Raw genomic sequence first — 17,804 nt, 5'->3', positions numbered from 1 at the left:
AGGTCAAGAGTTTAGAAACAATGCAGTATAACCCCTGGGCAGGCAGCCTGATGGAGACCTGGTCCCACCTGGGGAGAACACTCACCTTGCAAGACCCATGTCCCAGGAGAGCCAAACACCTGAGGACCTGATGAGCTCTAGTTTTTGTACTTCACAGAGGGTATGGCTATTCAAATACTGACACAAATCTGAGCATGTTTAAAAATATGCATATATCAACCTAACCCCACCCAGGAAAAACCCTATATTGAGCCATTTCATCTCTACAACTTTCCTGTGTGTGAAAGTTGCAGCCAGCAGGCCCAACCAAGCACACGAGATGTCTTAGATCCAAGGCTTCCCTGGTAGGTTTTCTCCAATTTGATCCCTTTGAAAAGTGGGTTAAGTTCAAGGGTAGAGGTTTCCCTTGAAAACAGCCAGTCCCAAACCAGACATCACCTTGGCCCGGAGCGGGTACCAGTGGAAGGTTTGTGTCTTGTGGTCTTCAAAGTCCCACGTGGCCAGAGGAATGAACACTTCTCCCAGAAACACCCTCCGGCCGAGCATGCCCAGGTGCCACACGGAGACCTGCAGCTGCCGAGTCCCCAGTTGGGCGGGTTCCACCTGATACTGTAGAGGCCAGAGAAGAGGTGATCAGCCAGGGCTCCACCCCTAGGGCTCAGCAACCTCCCTCCTGCAGGATGTTTCAGGGCACAGGTCCTGTGTGCTGGGGGAAGGGGGGGGAGTCCCTGTACCTCCAGGATCTCTTTCTCTGTCCCAAGCATGGATCTCCCCCAGCCCCTCCAAATGTCCAGTGCTCTTCCCAGGGAAGGGCTGAGCATGGCCTACAGCCACGTTCTCCATTCCCAAGAATGAGATGAAATCCTTGTCCAGCCCAAGACTTTCTGGAAATCAAGCCAAGAGCTGTCCCACTGTGGGATCTGAACTTACATCTAGCCTAGGCTGCCCCGAGCCAGAGCTGTCCCAAAGATACTGACAATGGGAGTTTGTTATTATTATTATAATTAATTAATTAATTATTATTATTAAATGTAAAGCCTGAGCATGGAAGTCCAGTATTTTGCCCCAGGTTGACAATGTCTGGTCTCACCCACCCAGAGAGGACAAACACTTGTTCAGTATAAGGGTTTAAGTCTCCCCATTAGGAATTCTCCAGGGTTGTCAAAGCCTCCCCCACATCTGATGGCAGGGTCCTGCCCTCCAGGGAGACTGAAGGCTGAAGGCCTGAGTGCTGGGTGACACCCACCCTTCCAACAGGCGCAGGGTTGGGAGTGGGCATTGGCTGGGCTTCCTCAGAGAGAGATTAAGTCCACTCTGCTTTCTGAGGGCCTCAGGTTAAGCATATCAGTTGGATTTTCTCAATAATGAACAACAGCTACAAGTTATTGGACCCCCATTTGGTATCAGGCTTCTCAGATATATTGAACTTCAGCTTTCACAATCGTCCCAGGAGGGTGGAATTATGAATGCATGTAAACTGGGGGGACTGCTAGTCCGTTGTGGCTTACAGCTGTACTTCTAAGTATCCTCTAAGTCTCAGCTTCCCTGTTGGTAAATGAGGTTTCCAACCCCTACCTCAGAGGGTTTGGAAAGCATTTGGCCACAGGAAACAATGGCTATTATTATATGGGGCTCTTGTGCCAGCTGTCCAGATGGCCCCTGCCTGGGGGCTTGCAAACACCCCTGCTCGCCAAAGAAGCAGACAAAGCCCTCTCCTTTCACAGGCTGGAGATGATGGGTGCCCTGGGATTCACGGGGTCTGTGTCCACACTGTCCACTCTCTTTCCCACCCAGGTACTGCTCACGCCAAACATTAGCCCCCAAATCAGAGTGAAGCAGGCCCTCCCTGTCTCTGCCAGACACCACAAATCCTATTTCTTAACACCAACCAAAGAAAGTGAAAAATCCAAACAATTTTTTTTTTTACATAAGAATTTTTCTCAAAGTAAGAAGAAACCTGATTAGCCAGATACATTTTTTTTTAAGGAACACCTTTTAGAAGTTAAAATTTAATTTAGGAGTTTAATTCACAGGGTCCCCCACTCGAGAGTCATAGAAATTCAACAGATGAACCAATTTTCAAAATGCCCCTGTGCCCAGCTATCAGCCTGAGTAGAGAGGCAGTCAGGTTCCTTTCCGCCATATTCTCAGAAATCATGACCCGCAATCCATTCTTAAGTACAGTAGATGCTGCACATTTGGAACAAAGGCTGAAATTTATTTTCAACCCACTTACCACTGATCAATAGGGATCTGAAGAGTTATGTAAGTACCTGCACTTATATTTAACCGACTCAAGAGTTTGGAAAAACCATTCATTTGACTCTGACCCCACAGGGCAGGGCTCAGCACAAGGATATTTGGTTATCAAGTACCTTCACTGTCTCCTGGAAGGTTGGGTCCACTGTGTTCTTTTGGACTCCAGTCTTGCGTTTCCCCTGTGAGGATCTGTCAGGCAGCAGGTAGATCTTTACGTACCTGTAGCCAAAGTCACACGTACAAGGTGACAAGGAGGAAACTCGGCAGGGAGTACAATCTACACATCAGTGTTTTCTTTACCAGCTTCCAGCCTTGACCTTCTAAAAGGAAATTTTGAATTGATTGACAGGCTTAGTGAGCATCACTGGCTGTAAACAATGAGGGCAGTATTGGGTTCGTAGCTTCTGATTTTATGCAGTCTTTTGCCAAATGTTGGCCACGCAATCCTCCAGACTACTCCTTGGGTGGGAAATCCCCCTGCTTTCCTCATGCCCTACTCTTTGAATGTTCTCTCCATCACCTCATCTGCCATTTACTGAAGACCGTGGAGCCAGAACTCCCAGGGTCCTCTAACCTACCAGGATGGAGAGGCTATGTGCCAGCTTCCCCTCCCTCCATCTCCACCTCATCAGTACCATCCCCGGACCCCAAAGAAAAAGGTGGAAAAGGAAACGCATATGCCTTCACACTTTGCTTTTCAGTTGCAGAAACCTCAAATTGTACACCTTCCAGTTGCCGAGAAATGGCACTTACCGATTCCCTTGGCTGAATCTGGAGGTAGCAAGCAGGCAGAGAGAGAGGTAGACATCCCCGTCCGCACCCTCCCCTCCATCCCCTGAAATCTGGGTTTAGAGGAAGGCCTACCCCTTGTCAGGTTCTAGGCTAACCTCTCCACTACCCTTCCAGGCTTATCTAACAACTTCACTGACGGCAATGTCTCCTGCTAGTCCAGGGGAAGGACACGCTAGAAACAGGCTCAACCCTCCCAAGGCAAAATAGCAATAACCCTCCCTCTGTGTGTCCTCCTGGAGCCCCCCTTTCAGGCCCCTTCTTCTCTGCAAGTCAAGCTACTTATAAAAATATTCAAAGCTCACAGTCTCCAAGTCCTCTCTGTTCACGTACTTTTTTTTTTTTTTTTCTTTTTTACATGGGCAGGCACTGGGAATCGAACCCAGGTCCTCGGGCATGGCAGACAAGCCCTCTTACCTGCTGAGCCACCGTGGCCCACCCTCTGTTCACTTACTCTTAAGCTGTTTATCATTATAAGCTCACAAACATGAAAAATAATATATTAAAATATACCTGTGAGGCTAAAGAATTATAATAAAATATATACCCATGTACCTATCACCCAGCTTGAGACATCAATGCCTTCCCTGTTATAATCTCACCCCAAACCAGGTAATAGCTATCCTGAATTTTGTACTTCTCATTCCCTTGGTTTTCCTTATATTTTTCTATGTCTCCCTAAACAATATATTAGTTTTTCCTGTTTCTGAACACTCACGTCAGTGGAATCATAGTAGATACATTATTCCATAACTTTTTTTAATTTAACAAATGTTTTGGACATTTAGCTATATTTGCTGTATGTAGCTATAGCTCATTTACTTATATTCTTAATATTATTCCATTGTGTGTGAAAATACCACAATTAATTTATTCTGTTGATGAACATAAGTATTACTCCCTAGGTGTTCCTATTATAAAGAATGCTGCTATGAACATTCAGTTTCTCAGAATGTACACATACAAGTGTTCTTAATATAACCAGGAGTCTATTCACTGCACAATGGGGTATGTGCATTTTCAGTTTTACTAGATAATACCAAATTACAAATGTTATCTCTTTAGCAGGATTACTAAGATTTTCCATTTCATCTCACATCAGCTTTAGTAATTTGTGCCATTTACAGACTGTGTCAATTTCATCAAAGTTAAGTTTCTTGGCACAAAATTTTTCATAATATTCTTTTTAATGGCTGCAAGGTCTGTGGTGAAGTCTTCTTTTCATTTTTTTAAAAATGTTTTTATTGTAAGCAACAATTCTTTTTCATTCTTGATGTCAGTAATTTATGTATTCTGTTTATATCTTGATTAATTTAGATAGGGGTTTATCAACTATACTAATCCTTTTTTAAGAACAACTTTTGGGTATATTATTATTTCTGTCCTTAATCTAGAATCAATTTGCCCTTATTCTTCCAGCATTCTAAGGTGGAATTTTGGAACATTAAAATTTCTTTTTTAAATGTAAGCACTACTTTAATTGCATTCTTCACCTTTTAAAGTGTTGAACTGTTCAAAATGCCTTCTAATTTTCGTATGCTTTCTTCTTTGACCAATAGGATATTTAGAAGTGTCTCATTTTTCCAAGGCTTCTATGACAAATACCATAGACCGGTTGTTTGACAGGAATTTATTGACTCACAGTTTTGGAGGCTAGAAGTCCAAACTCAGACTTCTCAGAAATCTGTAGCATTCTGGTCGTGGCCTGCTAGCAATCAGTCTGAGCCTCCATCACCTAGCTGTCCGCCTTCTTCAGTTCCCTTATGTGACTTCTGTCTCTGTGTCCAAATTTCTTCCACTTAAAGGGCTCCCGTCATATTGGATTAAGATCCACCCAGACTCTGTTTGGCTTCAACTTAACAGGATCTTCCAAAATACTATTCACAAAGGAGTTCACACTCACAGAACTGAACGTTAGGACTTGAGCTCGTCTTTGTGGGAGATGTGATCCAGTCAATCCTTGACATGAGGTGTGTTGCTTAATTTCCAAACATGGGATTTTCCTGGATATTTTTTATTATTGGTTTCTTATTTAATTATATTATTGTCAGGAGAACATATGTTATATAATTGCAATCCTTTTAAATTTATTGAGATTATTATGTTGGTAAAGAGTCTATGTGCACTTGAAAAGAATATGTATTCTGCAGTTGTTGGATGTAGTGTGTTCTATAAAAAATCTATTATAGATTGGTTATGGTGCTGTTCAATTATTCCATAACCTTACCTTTTTTTTTTGTCTATTTATAATATCACTTACTTAAAGAGGAGTGTTAAAATCATCAACTTCAACTGTGCGTTTAGTTGTGTCATTTTTGCTTCACGTATTTCCACATTCTGTTATCAGGTACATACATACATAAGACTATTATGTCTTCTCCATGAAGTTTTGAGCCTTTTATCATTATGAAATGTCCTGCGTTACCTCTAGTGATGCTCCTTGTCCTAAAGTATACATTTTTAATGTGGCTATACACACTCCAGCTTTTTATTTATATCTTTAGTTTATATATCTTTTCTCTGTCCTTTTACTTTTCATCTATCTGTTTCTCATATTTAAAATACATTTCTTGTAAACAACATATTATCAGCACTTGCATTTTTACTCAATTGGACAGTCATTTTAATTGATAAATTTGGCCCATTTTTATTTAATGTAATTATTGAAATGATTGGGTTTAACTATAATATTCTATTTGTTTTCTATTTGTCCCATCGATTTCCTTATTCCTTTGTTCTTCCTATCCAGTCTTTTCAGTTCATGGATTTCTTTTTTTTTTTTTATTAATTAAAAAAATTAACGACCACAACATTTAGAAATCATTCCATTCTACATATGCAATCAGTAATTCTTAATATCATCACATAGATGTATGATCATCATTTCTTAGTACATTTGCATCGATTTAGAAAAAGAAATAGCAAGACAACAGAAAAAGAAATAAAATGATAATACAGAGAAAAAAATAAAAATAAAAAATATATATATATAAAAACAAACAAAAAAACTATAGCTCAGATGCAACTTCATTCAGTGTTTTAACATAATTATATTACAATTAGGTAGTATTGTGCTGTCCATTTTTGAGCTTTTCTATCTAGTCCTGTTGCACAGTCTGTATCCCTTCAGCTCCAATTACCCATTATCTTACCCTGTTTCTAACTCCTGATGGTCTCTGTTACCAATGACATATTCCAAGTTTATTCTCTAATGTCAGTTCACATCAGTGGGACCATACAGTATTTGTCCTTTACTTTTTGGCTAGACTCACTCAGCATAATATTCTCTAGGTCCATCCATGTTATTACATGCTTCATAAGTTTATCCTGTCTTAAAGCTGCATAATATTCCATCGTATGTATATACCACAGTTTGTTTAGCCACTCGTCTGTTGATGGACATTTTGGCTGTTTCCATCTCTTTGCAATTGTAAATAACGCTGCTATAAACTTTGGTGTGCAAATGTCCGTTTGTGTCTTTGCCCTTAAGTCCTCTGAGTAGATACCTAGCAATGGTATTGCTGGGACGTATGGCAATTCTACATTCAGCTTTTTGAGGAACCGCCAAACTGCCTTCCACAGTGGTTGCACCATTTGACATTCCCACCAACAGTGGATAAGTGTGCCTCTTTCACCGCATCCTCTCCAGCACTTGTCATTTTCTGTTTTGTTGATAATGGCCATTCTGGTGGGTGTGAGATGACATCTCATTGTGGTTTTGATTTACATTTCTCTAATGGCCAGGGACATTGAGCATCTCTTCATGTGCCTTTTGGCCATTTGTATTTCCTCTTCTGAGAAGTGTCTGTTCAAGTCTTTTTCCCATTTTGTAATTGGATTGGCTGTCTTTTTGTTGTTGAGTTGAACAATCTCTTTATAAATTCTGGATACTAGACCTTTATCTGATATGTCGTTTCCAAATATTGTCTCCCATTGTGTAGGCTGTCTTTCTACTTTCTTGATGAAGTTCTTTGATGCACAAAAGTGTTTAATTTTGAGGAGCTCCCATTTATTTATTTCTTTCTTCAGTGCTCTTGCTTTAGGTTTAAGGTCCATAAAACCGCCTCCAGTTGTAAATTTCATAAGATATCTCCCTACATTTTCCTCTAACTGTTTTATGGTCTTAGACCTAATGTTTAGATCTTTGATCCATTTTGAGTTAACTTTTGTATAGGGTGTGAGATACGGGTCCTCTTTCATTCTTTTGCATATGGATACCCAGTTCTCTAGGCACCATTTATTGAAGAGACTGTTCTGTCCCAGGTGAGTTGGCTTGACTGCCTTATCAAAGATCAAATGTCCATAGATGAGAGGGTCTATATCTGAGCACTCTATTCGATTCCATTGGTCGATATATCTATCTTTATGCCAATACCATGCTGTTTTGACCACTGTGGCTTCATAATATGCCTTAAAGTCCAGCAGCTTGAGACCTTCAGCTTCGTTTTTTTCCCTCAAGATACTTTTAGCAATTCGGGGCACCCTGCCCTTCCAGATAAATTTGCTTATTGGTTTTTCTATTTCTGAAAAATAAGTTGTTGGGATTTTGATTGGTATTGCATTGAATCTGTAAATCAGTTTGGGTAGGATTGACATCTTAACTATATTTAGTCTTCCAATCCATGAACATGGTATGCCCTTCCATCTATTTAGGACTTCTGTGATTTCTTTTAACAGTTTTTCGCAGTTTTCTTTGTATAGGTCTTTTGTCTCTTTAGTTAAATTTATTCCTAAGTACTTTATTCTTTCAGTTGCAATTGTAAATGGAATTCGCTTCTTGATTTCCCCCTCAGCTTGTTCATTGCTAGTGTATAGAAACGCTACAGATTTTTGAATGTTGATCTTGTAACCTGCTACTTTGCTGTACTCATTTATTAGCTCTAGTAGTTTTGTTGTGGATTTTTCTGGGTTTTGGACGTATAGTATCATATCATCTGCAAACAGTGATAGTTTTACTTCTTCCTTTCCAATTTTGATGCCTTGTATTTCTTTTTCTTGTCTAATTGCTCTGGCTAGAACCTCCAACACAATGTTGAATAATAGTGGTGATAATGGACATCCTTGTCTTGTTCCTGATCTTAGGGGGAAAGTTTTCAATTTTTCCCCATTGAGGATGATATTAGCTGTGGGTTTTTCATATATTCCCTCTATCATTTTAAGGAAGCTCCCTTGTATTCCTATCCTTTGAAGTGTTTTCAACAGGAGAGGATGTTGAATCTTGTCAAATGCTTTCTCTGCATCAATTGAGATGATCATGTGATTTTTTTGCTTTGATTTGTTGATATGGTGTATTACATTAATTGATTTTCTTATGTTGAACCATCCTTGCATACCTGGGATGAATCCTACTTGGTCATGATGTATAATTCTTTCAATGTGTTGCTGGATTTGATTTGCTAGAATTTTGTTGAGGATTTTTGCATCTATATTCATTAGAGAGATTGGTCTGTAGCTTTCTTTTTTTGTAATATCTTTGCCTGGTTTTGGTATGAGGGTGATGTTGGCTTCATAGAACGAATTAGGTAGCTTTCCCTCCACTTCGATTTTTTTGAAGAGTTTGAGGAGAGTTGGTACTAATTCTTTCTGGAATGTTTAATAGAATTCACATGTTAAGCCATCTGGTCCTGGATTTTTCTTTTTGGGAAGCTTTTGAATGACTGATTCAATTTCTTTACTTGTGATTGGTTTGTTGAGGTCATCTATTTCTTCTTGAGGCAAAGTTGGTTGTTCATGCCTTTCTAGAAACTTGTCCATTTCATCTAAATTGTTGTATTTATTAGCATAAAGTTGTTCATAGTATCCTGTAATTACCTCCTTTATTTCTGTGAGGTCAGTGGTTATGTCTCCTCTTCCATTTCCGATCTTATTTATTTGCGTCCTCTCTCTTCTTCTTTTTGTCAATCTTGCTAAGGGCCCATCAATCTTATTGATTTTCTCATAGAACCAACTTCTGGTCTTATTGATTTTCTCTATTGTTTTCATGTTTTCAATTTCATTTATTTCTGCTCTAATCTTTGTTATTTCTTTCCTTTTGCTTGCTTTGGGGGTTAGTTTGCTGTTCTTTCCCCAGTTCTTCCAAGTAGACAGTTAATTCCTGAATTTTTGCCTTTTCTTCTTTTCTGATATAGGCATTTAGGGCAATAAATTTCCCTCTTAGCACTGCCTTTGCTGCGTCCCATAGGTTTTGATATATTGTGTTTTCATTTTCATTCGCCTCGAGATATTTACTAATTTCTCTTGTAATTTCTTCCTTGACCCATTCGTTGTTTAAGAGTGTGTTGTTGAGCCTCCACATATTTGTGGATTTTCTGGCACTCTGCCTATTATTGATTTCCAACTTCATTCCTTTATGATCTGAGAAAGTGTTGTGTATGATTTCAATCTTTTTAAATTTGTTGAGACTTGCTTTGTGACCCAGCATATGGTCTATCTTTGAGAATGATCCATGAGCACTTGAGAAAAAGGTGTATCCTGTTGTTGTGGGGTGCAATGTCCTATAAATGTCTGTTAAGTCTAGCTCATTTATTGTAATATTCAAGTTCTCTGTTTCTTTATTGATCTTCTGTCTAGATGTTCTGTCCATTGATGAGAGTGGTGAATTGAAGTCTCCAACTATTATGGTATAGGTGTCTATTTCCCTTTTCAGTGATTGCAGTGTATTCCTCACGTATTTTGGGGCATTTTGATTCGGTGCATAAATATTTATGATTGTTATGTCTTCTTGTTCAATTGTTCCTTTTATTAGTAGATAGTATCCTTCTTTGTCTCTTTTAAGTGTTTTACATTTGAAGTCTAATTTGTTGGATATTAGTATAGCTACTCCTGCTCTTTTCTGGTTGTTATTTGCATGAAATATCTTTTCCCAACCTTTCACTTTCAACCTATGTTTATCTTTGGGTCTAAGATGTGTTTCCTGTAGACAGCATATAGAAGGATCCTGTTTTTCAATCCATTCTGCCAGTCTATGTCCTTTGATTGGGGAATTCAGTCCATTAACATTTAGTGTTATTACTGTTTGGGTAATACTTCCCTCTACCATTTTGCCTTTTGTATTATATATATCATATCTGATTTTCCTTCTTTCTACACTCTTCTCCACACCTCTCTCTTCTGTCTTTTTGTGTCTGACTCTAGTGCTCCCTTTAGTGTTTCTTGAAGAGCTGGTCTTTTGGTCACAAATTCTCTCAGTGACTTTTTGTCTGAGAATGTTTTAATTTCTCCCTCATTTTTGAAGGACAATTTTGCTGGATATAGAAGTCTTGGTTGGCAGTTTTTCTCTTTTAGTAATTTAAATATATCATCCCACTGTCTTCTAGCTTCCATGGTTTCTGTTGAGAAATCTACACATAGTCTTATTGGGTTTCCCTTGTTTGTGATGGATTGTTTTTCTCTTGCTGCTTTCAAGATCCTCTCTTTCTCTTTGACCTCTGACATTCTAACTAGTAAGTGTCTTGGAGAACGCCTATTTGGGTCTAATCTCTTTGGGGTGCGCTGCACTTCTTGGATCTGTAATTTAGGTCTTTCATAAGAGTTGGGAAATTTTCAGTGATAATTTCTTCCATTAGTTTTTCTCCTCCTTTTCCCTTCTCTTCTCCTTCTGGGACACCCACAACACGTATATTTGTGCGCTTCATATTATCATTCAATTCCCTGAGCCCTTGCTCAAAATTTTCCATTCTTTTCCCTATAGTTTCTGTTTCTTTTTGGATTTCAGATGTTCCGTTCTCCAGTTCACTAATTCTATCCTCTGTCTCTTTAAATCTACCATTGTAGGTTTCCATTGTTTTTTCATCTCTTCTACTGTGTTTTTCAATCCCATAAGTTCTGTGATTTGTTTTTTCAGACTTTCCATTTCTTCTTTTTGTTGATCCCATGCCTTCTTCATGTCCTCCCTCACTTTATCGATTTGGTTTTTGAAGAGGTTTTCCATTTCTGTTCGTATATTCAGAATTAGTTGTCTCAGCTCCTGTATCTCATTTGAGCTATTGGTTTGTTCCTTTGACTGGGCCATATCTTCAATTTTCCTGGTGTGATTTGTTATTTTTTGCTAGCATCTGGGCATTTAATCAGATTTCCCTGAGTGTGGGACCCAGCAGGTTGAAAGACTTTCCTGTGAAGTCTCTGGGCTCTGTTTTTCTTATCCTGCCCAGTATGTGGTGCTTGTCTGTCTGCGGGTCCCACCAGCAAAAGATGTTGTGGCTCCTTCAACTTTGGAAGACTCTCGCTGCTGGGTGTGTGGTGGAGACAGAGGAAAGCTTGTAGGTTGTTTTTAATGGCTTCAAATTGTGAAGTCCTGGGATCTGAATTCCTTGAGGGGGGATTCCACCCGAGTTGTGTTTCACCCCTCCTGCGTGGAAGGTTCAGGTGGTAGAGAGCCCTAGAAGCAGCCTGTTTCTGTGTTTGGGGCAGTTGTAACCTATGTAATCCCAGCGCTGAGCCCAGAGGCAACGAAGCCTCCGTAGAAACAGCCACAGAAGGCTCTGTTTCACCCCCTTTCCTCTTTTTCAGTTGGTCCAATCGGCGACTTCCGCCTTGATCAGTTTCGCCTGAGCTGAGGGCCTATTTTTAGTAGTCAGAAGTTGTTCCTTAATGCCACTATTGGTGTTAGGTTGGACTCAGTCTCTACTACTGTTGGAGACTCTTTCCTTTCCCTCCGGGAAGTCGCCTGTGGGGGAGGGTTGTCAGCTGCTGCGGCTTGGGGAACCACTGTTCCGATACTCCCAGCCAGCCCGGGAAGCCGCGTGTGTGGAGGGGGCTGCGGTCGCCGGCCTCCACGGCTTGGGGGACCGCTGTTCCGAGGCTACCAGCCAGCCTGGGAAGCCGCGCGTGGGGGAGGGTCATCGGCTGCCGCGGCTTGGGGAACCTGCTCCAAAGTTCCCAGCCGGCCCGGGAAGCCGCGTGTGGGAGGGCCGCCGCGGCTTGGGGAACCCGATCCCAAGCTCCCAGCTGGCCCGGGAAGGAGGGAGGGAGGGGCTCCGGCCGCCAGCCGCCTCGGCCCGGGGAAGCGCGCGCCTCTCGGGAACCTCACTGCAGCGGAGTCTTTTAGCCAGTCCAGCTGTTCCGGAATGGGGTACGCTGTGTGTCTGGTTTCTGTCGTGGCTCCGGGAGCTGTTCTGTACTGTTTCTAGTTCTTTAGTAGTTGTTCTGGAGGAGGAACTAAGACCCGCGTGCCTTACTAAGCTGCCATCTTCTCCGGAAGTCATGGATTTCTTTTTTATTAGTACTATTCACTTTATCTCCTCCGTTGGTATTTTAGCCATACTTCACTATATTATTTTTTAGGGTCATTTTGGGGATTGCAATATGCATCCTTAACTTAGCAAATTCTGCCTTGAATCAATATTATCATCTCATCTGTAATGTAAAAACCTTGAAACAATATACTTTCAAAATTATCCCTTCCTGACCATTCTGTTATTATAATTACACATTTTACTTTTTTTTTTTTTTTTTTTTTTTTTTTTTTTTAGAGAGGGAGGAAGGGAAGGAAAGACAGAGAGAAGGAAGGAAGGATGGAAGGAAGGAAGGAAGAAAGGGAAACATCTTTAAACATTTTCTTGTTTTATTGTATTTTGTTTGTTTGTTTGTTTTTTACATGGGCTGGGGCCGGGAATCGAACCGAGGTCCTCCGGCATGGCAGGCAAGCACTTTGCCCGCTGAGCCACCGCGGCCCGCCCTACACATTTTACTTTTTTTACATATGCTATAAAATCTGCAATACATTGCTATCATTTTTTCTTTCAATAGTCTATCTTTTTAGAGAAATTAAGAAATCAGAGGAGAAAGTAGTGTATATCTTACCCACATATTATTTCTGGCACACTTTATTCCTTCATATAATACATTGTTTCCATTTACCATAATTTCCCCCTTTCAGTCTGAAGAACTTGTAGTTAAGGTTTGCTAATGACAATTCTCTCCAATTTTTGTTTAAATCTAAAAGTGTATTTCATCCTAAATTTTTGAAGAGTATTTCTACTGGGTATAGCATATTAGGGTGACCTTCCCCCTTCCCCTTCAGCACAATGAAAAGATCATCCATTATCTTCCATCTTGCATTATTTCAAGAGGTGAAGTTACTGAAAATTCTTCTGTACATATGTGTCTCTGGCTGCTTTTATGTTGTTTCCCCCCATTTTGGTTTTCAGCAATTTAGATATGTTGTGCTTAGGGGTGTTTTTCTCTGTGTTATCCTGCTTCAGAATTTTGTGCATCTTGGCAGGTTGCTGTTTTCATAAAATTAGGAAAACTTTTGGCCATTATATCTACAGGGTTTTTGCGAGGTTTTTGGTCCTATTTTCTTTCTTTTCTTCTTATATGGCTCCAATAATATATAAGTTTAATGACACGATATTCTTCCACAAACAGCTGTGGCTGTATTTAGTTTTGGTCTTTTTTCTTTCTATGTTTCAGTTTGGAAGTTTCAATTAGTCTGTCTTCAATTCACTTTTTCCTTCTGAAGGTGCAATCTGCAGTTAATCTCATATGTGATTTTTTTCATTTCAGATATTGTATTTTTCTGCTCTAAAATTTCAATTCTTTAATATATTATTCATTTCTCTGCCAATATTCTCCATCTGTTTCCTTATTAGGACCACCTTTTCCTTGAAGTTCAACATATTTATAACAGCTGCTTAAAATCTTTGATAATTTCATCATTTGTGTCTATTTCTGAAGAAAGTTTTGTTTCTGGGTTATGGGTCACATTTCCTACTTTTTCATATGTCTGTCAATGTTTTATTATACTTTTTTAATATGCTGGTCATTGTGGATGTTACATTATTGAGAATCTGGAATATGCTCCTTTCCTTTAAAGAGCATTAAATTATGTCAGACAGGCAGTTTACTTACTGGCAATTCAGTGTGATACTGTCAAGGCTTGATTTTGTTTAGTTAAGGCAGATCTAGAGTAGTCCTTGTTTTAGGGCTAGAGAATCCTTATTACTAAGATATGGTTTTTCTGGGGTGCAGCAAGGTTTCTCCACTCTGGCTGATCAGAACTCCAATCTTTCCCAGAACTGTGCCACCTGCAGTTTTTTTTAAATCAGTTCACCACCTCCCAGGAGTTATTCTCTGACAAACTCCATGAAATCCTGTCCCACACATGAGCAGCTTAGTCCTTGTCCAAAGCCCCACAGAGATTGCCATGTGGAATTTCAGGCCTAATTTTTTATGCACTTTCCACTTCAACTGACTAAGAATAATATGTGTTCAATGTTTATTATATTCTAGAACTTTCCTGGTGGCTATTAACTATTAAATAGGCTAACTCAAGGAATCGCCACAACCATCCTTTGAAGTTGGTTCTATTATTACCATCCCTATTTTACAATGAATAAACTGAGTTTGGGAGGGATTGAGTAATTTTACACAGCCACAAAGTAGGAGATACCCAGCATACTTGGAAGTTCAAAGGTCAAATAAATGTTCTGGGATTGGAGATGAACATTGAAGGCTAGACAGGATTATGATTTCTACTATGAATGTAGAAAAAGGAAAGTAGTTTCAACACAAACATAAGAAAAGCCTCATATTTGGTAAAAGTCAGGATATTTTTTGCTACAGCTACTATTCCAATTTTCCTGAAGCATGTGATATAGGTAAGGGAATAAAAGAAATTAAATCTAGAAAGGTAGGAGAGATCCTGTAATGGAAAACCATAAGTATTACAGAATTCATTCTTAATTTATCCAGCACTGAGATGTTATTGAACATTTCAGAGAAGAGAGGAGTTTGAACCAATAATCTTTTCATTTTCCACCTTCACTTTCTAGTTGGAATTTAAAATTGTGCTCAACTTTTCATACATGTAGGGAAAAAGGGGGGAAAAATGAGATCTCTGTCTTAAACCATACACAGAAAATCAATTCCAGATCTATTGTGAAAGGATATAAATGCAAAAAATAGAGCTATGTTAGAAGTAAATGGACAATATATCTAAATTTTTGTGTCTACAGACACAAAAAGATTTTTAAAGGAAAAAATTGATAAATTTGACATTAGCAAATTCTCTAAAAGAGCACCACTTAGGAAACAAGTAAAACCTAGGAGAAAATATTTAAAATTCATACATAACAGTGAAGAATTTGTATTCAAAACAGGTTTTAACAAATAAATTCCTGTAAATGAATAGAAAAATGACAAACAACCCAACAGGAAAATGGACAAAGGATATGAACAGGAAGTTTACAGAAGGGCAAATATAGATGGCTAATGCATACACAAAAATTTGTTACTCTTCATTAGTAATCACAGAAATGCATATTAAAATAATGGTGATATACCATTTTCCCTCTATCAGATTGGAAAATGAAATTTTAAATCTATATGCATTGTGTGAGGTAGGATTTTAATTTAACTTTTCCTAATGGAAAGTAAATTTTTCCAACATTTTCCCAAATCATTTATTAAAGCACATCTTTTTCCCTATAATTCATAATGGCAACTTGATCATACAAGTTCCCATTTTTGTTGGGGTGCTAGGGTCTGTGTCTGGACTTCTGATTCTGCTCTGTTGATCTATGTGTCTACTCCTGCATCAGTAACACACTGCTTCAATTACTGCAGATTTATAGTAATTCTTAAAGCCAGTCTTTTCATTTTTATTCTAAGTACAATTGTCTCCATTATTTTCTGACTTTCACTTTTCCATATGAATTTTAAAATCAATATGTCAATTATCTTATTTCAAAACTTAAAAAAAAACTTACGGATTGCACTTTTTCTTCTTTTCCTCTCCATAGGCAAGGTTCTTACAGGCCTTGATGCATATTTCTAAAGAGTGGGTTTTGAAGCAATATCGAACAGCAAATTCAATTTCTCCAGTGACATTAGCATTGTCAAAATTGCCCATCTCTGTGCAGGTGCTGTTAATGCTAATTAAACTTCCCTAAAATCAAGAATGACAGATACAATAAATCACTTCATAGTTAAATGAACTACTTTTTTTTGGCAGCTCCAATTTCAAGATATCAAATAAAATAACATTAATCCAGAGCATCCTGACTCATTTTAAGTTAATAATGCACTAGTGTGTACTTTGCCAAACAAATTGCCACCTATTCTTCTTTATGGAGATGGGGAATCTTCAGGAGGCCCTGTCTTACCCAGATATTGTCTTTGCCTAGCAGTAAAGTTTACACAATCTCATTCTTTAACATGCATCACTTGTGATGAGTGGACTACCTCCTGCTCAGTTTTGCAAAGATAACTCTCAGGAGGGCATATAATATTCATGACAGGAATAGCCATGAGGAAAACAGCATAGTATGGTGGCTAAGTGCCCATAACTGGGAAACAAATGGCTCTGGATTCAGATGCTGAGTCTGCTACTTACTAGTTATGTCAATGTCCAAATGGAAAAAAATAATAATACTGATAACATAGGGTTATGGTGAGGAGCAAATGAAATAAAGTATAAAAGTGTGTAGTCAAAGGTGACTTTTTACAGTTATCTAAAATGAAAATAAAAACTACCACCATAGATTAGGGCATCCCAACTTAGATACGCAGATAAGTAGCACAGAATGCCTGCGCCTAAAGGACAAAATAAACTGCTTTCATTATTAAATTTGCTTAAATATTCACCACCATTTGCATAACCAATGTCAGTGCTAACTCAATAAAAATAGGAAAGCCTAACCGATTTCCATTTTTAATTCCCAACTAGTAGCTCCACACTACAAAACAACCCCCCCCCCCCAAAAAAAGAAACTAAGAGAAAGTCTGGGCAGGGAGTCAGGGCCAGTAGAGAGGTAAAAACAAACCAACAACTCAACTCATCAAAGGGAAGATAACCTAATTAACTAATTAACCTAATTAACCCAAGAACATAACCAGCTTCACTTCCACCAGTCAGAGGTAGGGTGGGCTCTGAAAAATGTCATCAGTCAACTCCCACACAACTGTTAGAATGGAAAGTAACCTTTTTTTTTTTTTTTTTTACATGGGCAGGCACCGGGAATCCAACCCGGGTCCTCGGGCATGGCAGGCGAGCATTCTTACCTGCTGAGCCACCGTGGCCTGCCCTGGAAAGCAACTTTTAAGTTTCATGTATTCAAAAAGGCACAGGATGGTAAGAGAGCATGAAGGAATGAGGCGCAAAAAGGTGCAGATAGGAGATAACGGTAGAGAGCTTGACAACAAGTGTGGGCTGTGCGGAAGAAGAACAGGTAGATGAATATGAGGTGCTAAAGATTCTGGTAACTAAAATTGCATTCATCATACGACTTCACTTCTGGCTATGTTAGACTAAATTGCAATAGATTAACTGTTGGGCCACGAACAATTAGAAAAATTGACCAAAACAAACAACAAACAAACACCACAGTGCTACTTACTGAGACAGCCAAGATGCAAAGACCCGTGCTCCTACAGAGAAGAGAAGCACACTAAGGTAAGGATGAGATTCTGGACTGCTTTTCCCTTTGAGGTACTGATAAATATGTAATCAGCACAGGGATGACAGACTGAGAACTCAAGTCAAAAGCAACAGCTAAGAGGCTCAGAAATTGAACAAAGTTTTGAAAAGCCTGAGAGAATTGGGAACAAAACTTAAAGCCTCGGGCTACAAAGGCCCTAAGAACTTGAGGCACTAAGACTCCAGATAAGAAGGTAGCATACTGTGAAATGACACCCGATGCTGCCTTCCCCCTCAAAGTTCTTGCTAAATTAGAGGCAGAAAAGCATTAAAGTGCTTTCAGATGTTTCTTAGTACCAAGGAGAAAGAACTTGGACATCAGGCCTACCACAGAGTA

At 39.2% G+C, this 17,804-nt stretch overlaps 1 protein-coding gene across 7 annotated transcripts in view; it reads right to left on the bottom strand.

The window, feature by feature from the left end:
• Positions 1 to 17,804, bottom strand: part of SYTL3 (synaptotagmin like 3) — a 139,774-nt gene that overhangs the window by 7,374 nt on the left and 114,596 nt on the right. For all 7 annotated transcript variants that reach the window (XM_077149386.1, XM_077149388.1, XM_077149385.1 and 4 more), the window contains 3 exons: positions 15,759 to 15,937; positions 2,376 to 2,478; positions 439 to 609 (listed from right to left, as the gene is read on the bottom strand). In XM_077149386.1, coding sequence (XP_077005501.1) covers positions 439 to 609; positions 2,376 to 2,478; positions 15,759 to 15,937 — 453 coding nt within the window. The remainder of the gene's footprint in view (positions 1 to 438; positions 610 to 2,375; positions 2,479 to 15,758; positions 15,938 to 17,804) is intronic.

Source organism: Tamandua tetradactyla, chromosome 2, assembly GCF_023851605.1.
Source record: "Tamandua tetradactyla isolate mTamTet1 chromosome 2, mTamTet1.pri, whole genome shotgun sequence".
In the NCBI taxonomy this organism is placed as follows: Eukaryota; Metazoa; Chordata; class Mammalia; order Pilosa; family Myrmecophagidae; genus Tamandua; species Tamandua tetradactyla.
Note: the sequence above shows the minus strand (reverse complement) of the source record. Positions and strands in the feature narration are given on the sequence as shown.